Source organism: Maylandia zebra, linkage group LG6 (genome assembly GCF_041146795.1).
Source record: "Maylandia zebra isolate NMK-2024a linkage group LG6, Mzebra_GT3a, whole genome shotgun sequence".
Taxonomy (NCBI): Eukaryota; Metazoa; Chordata; class Actinopteri; order Cichliformes; family Cichlidae; genus Maylandia; species Maylandia zebra.
In genome coordinates this window covers 1,836,173-1,846,284 of record NC_135172.1, presented here as the reverse complement: position 1 = coordinate 1,846,284, position 10,112 = coordinate 1,836,173, and the positions used below count along the sequence as shown (strand labels likewise).

The 10,112-nt window shown below is 44.1% G+C and overlaps 1 protein-coding gene across 5 annotated transcripts in view; it reads right to left on the bottom strand.

Moving 5' to 3' along the window:
• The window catches only part of tmem132a (transmembrane protein 132A), a 24,701-nt gene extending 14,924 nt beyond the window's left edge, over window positions 1-9,777 (bottom strand). For 2 of the 5 annotated variants that reach the window (XM_076884512.1, XM_076884515.1), the window contains exons 1-4: window positions 5,094-7,825; window positions 1,777-2,003; window positions 1,477-1,692; window positions 1,182-1,369 (exon numbers count right to left, since the gene is read on the bottom strand). In XM_076884512.1, the coding sequence (XP_076740627.1) occupies window positions 1,182-1,369; window positions 1,477-1,692; window positions 1,777-2,003; window positions 5,094-5,223 (761 nt within the window). In that variant the 5' untranslated portion in view covers window positions 5,224-7,825. Of the gene's footprint in view, window positions 1-1,181; window positions 1,370-1,476; window positions 1,693-1,776; window positions 2,004-5,093; window positions 7,826-9,566 lie in introns of those variants that run through there. The other 3 variants (XM_076884513.1, XM_076884514.1, XM_076884516.1) reach the window with 3 other exon arrangements.
• Between the last annotated feature and the right edge of the window lie 335 nt (window positions 9,778-10,112).

Genomic DNA, 10,112 nt, shown 5'->3' with positions numbered 1-10,112 from the left:
AACTACTTCAAGCAAGAGCTCACATTTTGTGGAATGCACTTATTCCACAAAATGTTCATGTTCTTACGCCAAACGTCTCTCTGTGAGGTTTACTCTTTACTAGAGGGATTTAATCATTAGCATAACTGAACTGAACGTGAGCAAAACCAAAGACATGGTGGTGACCTTCTGCAGTCTTATTCTATGTGCTGTCTAAATATCACACTGTGCTGTCCAAGAACACCTGGAGCATGTGGACTAGCAGAGGGATCTGGCTGCTTCGGTCACCACCACCATCCACGGGAAGCCAGTGGAGGTAGTTGAGGAGTGCAAATACCTAGGAACCATCTTTGACAACCTCCTGAAATTCTCTGCCAACACCGAGGAGATTCTCAGGAGGTGCCACCAAGGGCTATACCTCCTTATAACTCAACTGCTTTGGAGTCAGCACACCCATCATGATGACTTTCTACTATGCCTTCCTGGAAACCATCATGACCTTCTCGATCACCTGCTGGTTCCACTCCCTCAGCCTTCATACAGGAACAGACTGCAGCACACTGCATCAGTGTGCTCTAAAATCATCGGCCTGCCTGTCAGAACTCTGACAGGTTTTCAGCCAACAGGTCCTTAGACAGGCAGCCAAAATCATCACTTCCTCCTCCAATTATAACAAATTATTAAAAATATGGAGAAAATACTTTTTGCAATTAAATGTGTCATGGTTTAGTTTAATGGCCGTTAGACTACATCAGACTAATGTAACCAGTGCGGTATAACAGTAGGTGCATGTCTCTTCCGGTCGGTTTGGTTTTTTAACTGATATTCAAATTGCTCATAAAAATACCGAAACAAAAATGTAAACATTACAATGTTTTTAAGCTTTCCTGAGGTGAAAAAGTTGGCAATGATAAAAAAAAAAAAGCTAAATGTAGCAGTACACCATAGTATAAAAAATGCACTGACAAAGTACTCGATCAGATCTGTGATACAGAAACTGCAACCTTGTTCACATGAACATATCCATCTCAGTGCCATGTCTGCCTTCATTATCACCAATTAAAGTTTAACTTCATGTAGTTTACAGTCTAAAGTGCTTTAAGTCACCAGTACAGCTATGATTTTATAAACCATATAAATAATAATGTAAGTCTATGAATTCATTTCCAGCTGGTGCTTTTTTAGTCCTGCAATCACGTCACCTCAGAAACTGCGCAGTTGCTTGCTGGTGGTTGCCGTGACGGCGTATGCTCCGTTGCCATTTTCGCTTCTGCATCCATTGATGTGTATGGCGGGTATTACTGTACCATGGATGCGACTGGTTGACAAGTGGATTGCTGTACCAGGAACTGGGCAGTGTCAGAGTTACCACACACAAACCTAGAGGCGGCTGGGAAACAAGACAGTCGTGTAGTCGTAAAAAGAAAACGGAGTGAAACGACTGACCAAGAAAGACAGACATTAGACAAAGAAAACATTACAAAATCTGTTCTTCACCTGTGTGATACAGGAGGCCTTGTGCTCCTCTGTCTCCTTGAAAGCCAGTAGAGTGATGCAGGTCCGAAGATCAGAACTGATGTTGCCTCGCTTGTGAAACAGTACCCTCACCCTGAACCTCTCCTGACCTCTCTTATCCCGCTCTATTTCCACGCTCTCTGAGAGAAGGGAGGCAGATAGAGGGGGAGAGGCAGGGAGGACGGACTCTGATAAAAGCTGTGGATGAAAAAAAATACAGATGAATCTGTGGGGGTTTTCAGTTACATCTCCATCTCTTATCATCTTTTCTCCTCTGCTTACCTGTGTCACAGAGTGAGGGCCAAATGAAGCCCTGAGGCCGGGCTTGGTAGCCCACCCTGTCGGAGGCAGCATGAACATACTCTGAGAAAAGGCAAAAGGGCTAAAGTTGGAGAAAAGAGGGCCCAGCTCTGCTTGGGACAGAGGGAGAAACTGCCAAGAAGGGGGGGTGACTGACATCTGGACTGGCAGGGAGAGAGGAAAAGGAGGCTGCAGGAGGGATGGAGGGACTGAGTCAGTAAAAAAAGAGAAGAGGCAGGTGTAAAGGACATGTTACTATCACAAGGTCATAAATGTCAGAGTTGCTGAGATTCGCATTAACTGCCTTCCTTTCTGTTATATTTGGGCAAGGCATCAACCCATACTTTGTCCAAAGAACCCTAACACACCAACAGCACTGTGGTATCAGAGTGCTTGATTAGTTGGACGGCCTTTGTTGATGGCAGGCATTCGCTGTGACATTGTTTCAGGAAGCTTATGCTGTTTTACATTTGCCTCTGTCCAGAGCGTAAAGTCGTCTACATCTCACAGATTCTTAGTGGGGTTAAATTCTGGACTCTATGATGGCCAGTCCATGTGTGGTAATGTCAGCGCATGCCTTGTCAAATCTAAAATGAACATAAATTCAAATGTATCAAAGTAAAGCAGTCTCTCTCCTTTTATCTCCAACGTCATCCATTACATTGCTGCCATATTGACGCCATTCACAGACCATCCATGGAATCCACATTTTTAATTCAATTCCTTTTTATTTGTATAGTGCATAATCACAACAACAGTCACCTCAAGGTGCTTTATATTGTAAGTGTCATGGTCGCCGTGTCTGCCCGGCTGACCCAGGTTGGCTACATATGTTTCTTGTTTTCCTTTCCCTCTCTCTAATAATCACACACCTGTGGCTCATCGCTTCACCAGCGTCCACTACTTAAGGCAGTGGCTGGAAACATCTCATCACTGGACTATTGAGTAACCTTGGTAGTAAGCTCCAGAGGGCTAGTTTCTAGTTGTCTTTTCGCGTTGTTGTTTCGTTAGATTAACCGCTTGTTTCCTGTGAATGGGAATCTCTTTCCCTTGGAGCCCTGGATGTGCTAAGTTGCTGGTGTGCTGTGTTTCTGGAACTGTGTGAAGATTCCCTTGTGTGTGAAGAGCCCCCTTTTTTTTAGCTTCCTTATCTGCGCTTGAGTCCATGCCAGCTCGTGACAGTAAGGTAGTCCCTACAATAATACATACAGAGAAAAACCCAACAATCATATGACCCCCTATGACCAGCACTTTGGTGACAGTGGGAAGGAAAAACTCCCTTTTAACAGGAAGAAACCTCCAGCAGAACCAGGCTCAGGGAGGGGCGGGGCCATCTGCTGTAACTGGTTGGGGTGAGAAAAGGAAGAAGCAGTCTTACAGCATTTGAGGAAGCACTTTCTCCCTCTCCCTTATCTTTCCTGCTTGGCTTCTCATGTCTTTGTATAATCTTGCTTACTCACTAACCCTAAGACAGTCTCCCAAACGTGTTCTCTAAAAATGTAAAGAAGAATTGTGGATTTGATCAACTGGTCCCTTAATGAAACTGACAACTCCTGGGCTTGGGAGAGCCCGATTGTCCTGCGGAGACGTTTGCTGCCGGATACTCGATGGTCGGTTGCATTGTGTGTCTGGCGACACTCTCGATGGAGGACATTGAACGACATCTACCAATTCAGAATCACGATAACAGAGTTCTGGCTGATTGGAGCCGGCTTGGACCTGGCTTATCGAAGAACAAGAAACGGCTACAGCTGTTCAAAATCCCACAAGGCTGGCCGACATGATAGACGATGGGCAGGGATGTGAGTACTCAGACTGTTTTTGAATGCAATATGGAGAAGATCTTGGAGAAGCTCAGGGCTCTGTTATATGGATAACATCTTGAAGAAGAAGAACAGGAATTGAGAGACCTGGTGACCAGTGATGGACATTAGACCAACTGTAAAATTGGAAGCAGTTTGTTCGCACTCAACAAAACAACTACCATCTTCATCTCATGCAGGCCCCCTGGCGCCAGGTGGATGCTCAAGGCAAAAGCTGACGGGAATAACAAAACTCTCCCGCAACATCTCTAAAATTAGAAATATCCTGTCTCAGAGTGACGCTGAAAAACTAGTTCATGCATTTATTACTTCCAGGCTGGACGACTGTAATTCATTATTATCAGGAAGTCCTAAAAACTCCCTGAAAAGCCTTCAGCTAATCCACAATGCTGCAGCAAGAGTCCTGACAGGGACTAGAAAGAGAGAGCAGATTTCTCCTGTTTTGGCTTCCCTTCATTGGCTTCAAAATCCTGCTCCTCACATACAAGGTCTTAAATAATCAGGCCCCATCTTCTCTTAATGACCTTGTAGTACCATGTCACCCTATTAGAGCACTTCGCTCTCGCTCTGCAGGCCTACTTGTTGTTCCTAGAGTATTTAAAAGTAGAATGGGAGGCAGATCCTTCAGTTTTCAGGCCCCTCTTCTGTGGAACCAGCTTCCAGTTTGGATTCAGGAGACAGACACTATCTCTACTTTCAAGATTAGGCTTCAAACTTTCCTTTTTGCTAAAGCATATAGTTAGGGCTGGACCAGGTGATCCTGAATCCTCCCTTAGTTATGCTGCAATAGACGTAGGCTGCCGGGGGATTCCCATGATGCATTGAGTTTTTCCTTTCCAGTCACCTTTCTCACTCACTATGTATTAACAGACCTCTCTGCATTGAATCATATCTGTTATTAATCTCTGTGTCTCTTCCACAGCATGTCTTTATCCTGTCTTTCTTCTCTCACCCCAACCAATCACAGCAGATGGCCCCGCCCCTCCCTGAGCCTGGTTCTGCCGGAGGTTTCTTCCTGTTAAAAGGGAGTTTTTCCTTCCCACTGTCACCAAAGTGCTGCTCATAGGGGGTCATATGATTGTTGGGTTTTTTTCTCTGTATCTATGAAGCGCCTTGAGGCGACTTTTGTTGTGATTTGGCGCTATATAAATAAAATTGAATTGAATTGAATTGAATTGAATTGAATCCCTTAGATAATAAGACTGTTGTGATTCTCTCCCCCCTCATTCAAGGACCGAAGTTTGTTGACTTTTGCTTGACAAATGTAGCTACAATCATACAAGTGCAAAGATTTCTGTTTATTTCTATAATAGCAGCTATTAAATATTTTCACAGTAATTTAGGCGTCTTAAACACTCACAGGTGACATCTTTGGTATAAGGTGAACATAGATAATGATCTGAGAGAATGAAAGTATGACAACAATAACAACAGGTGAGCAGCTGTGATACACAGTAATACACAATAATGACTCACCTGTGATGGAAATCCAAAGCAGCAGCAGCTCTCCTGTTCGTCCCCACCACACAGTGACACAGCTGACACCTTCCATCACTGCAGGTCTCCTGCAGCACAGTGAAGCCAATACGAAACTTTCAAACCTCATCCATACTCAGCTGGCAGATAATCGGCTCGTCCTCCCCCACAGGGTGAGTGGACGGGCTTCAACCACTCGTACAATCAAGCCCACTTCATAACCTTATGAAGAAGGTTATGTTATCACCATGTTGTCTCAACTGACAGTCACAGGATTGCATACACACAGGTATGAATATAATGGCTTTGATAGGCCTTTTAATGATTTCTCAAGCTGTTCGTTTTCCAGGGTGGAACGATTATACAGTTTTTTTTCTGTCTGCATAACTGTGATAAATTAGTTATGCAAATATCATATGTCATATCAAATATGTACATACAATTATTCAGTCTTTTACTATCTCGTGCTGAAAGTAAAGTTTTTCACTGTCGTGGAACTTCAAGGCAAAGGCCGGTTAACTTCTTCTTGGTGACCATTAATATAAACCACGCCTGTAGGCCCTGTTCTTTTGTTTCAGGTGAGGCTCATCCACAGTTCCCAGGCCTCTTGTTTCCTTTGCGTCTCTCACTGAGAGAGAAAAAACTGGACAGGATCCTACTCAGGTTTGACCTCTGCTACAGTTACAGCCTTCTAGCCCAAAACTCATCCTAGGATTTATCTATCTGCTCACACTGTAGGACGAATTGTCTTCAGGTGTATTTCCTCAGCTCGGTCTACGTATTCTGTCTCCGTGTTTACACTTGGCTTCAACCTACCTGCTTGATTAGGCAGGCATAATTAAGCCTTAATGAACTGTCATAGTAACAGTACTACAGTACACCCATGTTAGGAAGGTGAAGGTGGATATCCTCCTGCTTTGGGATAAAAAATATTTAGTTTTGACAAAAACTGTACTTGTATGTCTGAAATGAAACAAAACAATCCTTTTCTATTGTTTTTACAGTGAAGTCAGTTTTGCGCATCTAACCCTGTAGCTGCCTGCGAGGCTGCTACAGGGTTCATGTTAACTGATCAATAGGGTGCAAATGATTGATGGCAGAAGCTGCCAATCCAGTGCTATAAAAGTTCATTTCTGGATTTGCAAATGAGGGATAGACACATAGACACAGAGCACCTGGCACTTTAGTGCTGAAAGGAATGTCTTCTGCGGAGAAGCTGGCATCCCAGTGGTAGAAAACCTGCTTCTCCATTTTGCAAATGAGAACCTGACATCCTGATATCAGGAAGTTTGCTGCTGCATATGGCAAATGGTAAAATCCTTTTGTATTATTCATTTATTAACAGACTAACAATTCATTTTGAAATTCTGATCTATAATAAATGTTTATATTTTACATTAAATGATAAAATAATAAATATCTTTAGTAATTTCTAAATAAAATAATTTTAAAATGAATTTGTAAATTAGTTAAATTATTGCATATTTGACTGCACAACTCATTAATGAAGCACAAAATTCTTTATTTTGATGCACATGACCCCTCTGGTCCTGCATATGTACGGTGATTGTGTTCGTGAATACCGTTTCACATGTGACATCCTTACCCTTAAAGAATAAACCTTAATACACGCTGAATGAAAGATTTGATGTGCTGATCCATAATAGCAGAACAGAATTGCAGCATTAACAGAAATTAGGACAGGACCCCTCTGGAGTCTAGATGATGATGGTGGTTGGATGGTGCTCTGGGTGAACAGGTTAAGGGGAGATGGGGAGGAGGAAGGCTGCATGCTGATTGGCTCAATGAAGGTGTAAAAGAAAATGACAGCGCTAGAGAAAGAACGTCAGCATTGAGTTTGACAGTGTGGGAAAGTGGAAGTAATATAAACTTTAAATTCAATTAAATTTTATTTTCACAGCTTCAAATCACAACAACAGTCACCTCAAAGCGCTTTATATTGTAAGGTAGACCCTACAATAATACATCTGGAGAAAACCAAACAATCATATGAGTCCCTGTGAGCAAAGACAGGAAGAAACCTCCGGCAGAACCAGGCTCAGTGAGGGACGGGGTCATCTGCTGCGACCAGTTGGGGTGAGAATAGACTAGCAACTAAACACTCAGGAAAGCAGACAGTTCAGTTATATTTGATTTAGAAGCACCAGATCACGAACACAGTTGCTTCATAATGTAAAGGCCAAGGAGTGATCACAGATCTTCCTTTTTATGCATAAGCTTTATATACATTATCTACAATTATGAATATTTAATGTAATGACCGCTGTGATGGATATGATAGACATCATCCGTCCTCTTAGTCTGAAGAGCATTTTTTTTTTTTTTTTTTTTTGGCCTGTCCCGTTTGGCTCTTTTGCATCAGAATTGTTGTCTAAAGGCAAAGAAAGATGCCCAACGGATTTACTTTACCAAATTGACCATCCCAGCCTTGCCGTAATGGTCCATTTGATTCACCTTTTATTGTTTATTTTATTTTCACTTACTGAATACGGGACAGACTTGACTGGAGGAAAGAAGGGGAGAAAGAAAGAGGGAAAGAGAAACAGCTGAGAAGAGGGACGGGGGAGAAGGGCAAAAGACAAAAACCAACAGAATGAGCAGAAAAAAAAAATGCATCTATCGATCACCTGGATCACCTGCTGAGAAAGAAAAAAGAAAACAAGCAGAAGAGAACAAGAGTAATAGAATAAACAACATCACAATGATATATGGGAATATGACAGTAAATACTAAATATTAAACATTATTGTGCAGCACATAAGATCAACAGAACACAGTGTGCTTTGAGGTAGGAGCCAAAAAGGGTGTAGTTTGTGGGTGTGATCACCCGTGTGTACACCTGTGAGCATGGACGCGCTTGTTTTTAAAAGGTTCCTTCATGTAATGATCTGCTAGAGGGTGTGGGGGGGCCACAGCCCCGTCCTCCAGGGCATGAAGCAGGTATGGAGGAGATCAAAACTCCAGACATCCAGAGGCCCCCAGAACACAAGAGACCAAGGAAGACCAACAGAGGGGCAGCCGCACCACTGTCCCAGAAAGAGCTGAGGAGAGTCCCAGATGAGGGCTCACTCAGCAGCCGCGGAGCAGAAGCCAGGGGGAGTTGCAGTGACGCGCCCGTGAGCTCCGCCGGCAGCCAGCTGCGCCTGAGTGACCGAGCCCCAGGCTGAGAGGTCGGGGGCACCCCACCTCCGAAGTGGCCCGAGCGAGCCCCAGGCTCCAGGCCCCGATAAGCGGCCGCCAAGGAGTGAGCCGGTGTGTACCTGGACGCCCACCCCCAGACACAAAGAACCACCAACGCACCGACACCTGAGGGAGTCCGCCACTGGCAGGGGAAGTGGTGGTGGGGGGAGATAGACCTCCAAACCTTGGAGGGCCTGAGGTGTCCCCAGAGAGGTGGCGCCTGATACCCAACCTGACATATAGACACAGACATACAGGCACACACAGATACAAACATCCATTCCCACCCTCATGCTCTCATATGCACTTACTCCACACTCAACCAACGTGGAGACAGACATGAAGAGACGCTGTACACACAATCACACTCCCCAAGCGTACTCTACAAACCGGGTCTAGGTACCCTTGCCCCTGGAGGGGAAACTGCACCCTGAAGAGCATTTGAATCCTGTGAGTGACCTGTAAGGCTACAGGTATTTTTTAAGATCACACAAACAGCTGTAAACAACAAACCTTATGTTTCATGGCGACAGGATGGTAAATGGTAAATGGCCTGTATTTATATAGCGCTTTACTAGTCCCTAAGGACCCCAAAGCGCTTTACATATCCAGTCATCCACCCATTCACACAGACATTCACACACTGGTGATGGCAGCTACATTTTAGTCACAGCCACCCTGGGGCGCACTGACAGAGGCGAGGCTGCCGGACACTGGCGCCACCGGGCCCTCTGACCACCACCAGTAGGCAACGGGTGAAGTGTCTTGCCCAAGGACACAACGACCGAGACTGTCCAAGCCGGGGCTCGAACCGGCAACCTTCCGATTACAAGGCGAACTCCCAACTCTTGAGCCACAATCGGATTTGCACTTCAGGCAACTCGAACTTATTTTTAACGAGCTACAAAATGGCCAAAACAGAGAAAAGAGAAAAGCCTACGCGCCGTCATAGCTCAGCTGGCATGTGCCAGCACAGGATCACAGCCCAAACAACAGAAGGTACAGCTAAATATATCTGTGTGTGTTAGGAAATGTTCTCATTGGTCAGTGTCAGGATCAATGTCTGGACATGGCTCACACAGATGAAACACGCTAAAGTCATCCAGAGCAAACACACAACTGGTTACTCTGTGAGACAAACCTGAACTGAACCTACTCTACAAGCAGAAATTTGATGATTCACACACACACACACACACACACACACACACACACACACACACACACACACACACACACACACACACACACACACAGATATAAAACACTCACCTGCATTTGTCCATTTCAGCTCCAGATTCCAACTGTTTTTTGAGGCATTTTAAAACTTGTTGACGTCACTGATTCCAGTAAAAGAACAAAAATGATTTAAAGCAAGAAAAATCATTAATATGAAAAATAATACTCTCCTTTTTGTCTTTCTTGGTTATCTTTAGTGGTATGCTGCTGCTTTAAGCCCCTCTTACTCGCTCTCATGCGTCCCTCCCTCTCTGCACCAGATTCATCCAATACAGATTTTCTCATTTAATATAGTAAGTAATCTCCTCCACGCTCCTCCCCCCATGCAGTTCTTTATGAGCTCATTGTTTCTTATAGGTTTATCTTCCTACTCTCCTCCCCTCACCCCTTTTTGTGCATCTGTCACTTTTTGTTTTCTCAGACATCTTGGTGATTCTGTGCATCTACAGTATGGTGGATTGTTGGGTAGTAGTAGTAGTAAATGTGACACTCATTACAGTAGCTGCTTATGGTTTAATGGTATGGGTTATGGTGGATTTACAGTTTTTTACAGACGCTAGGACACATTTCTCAATACTT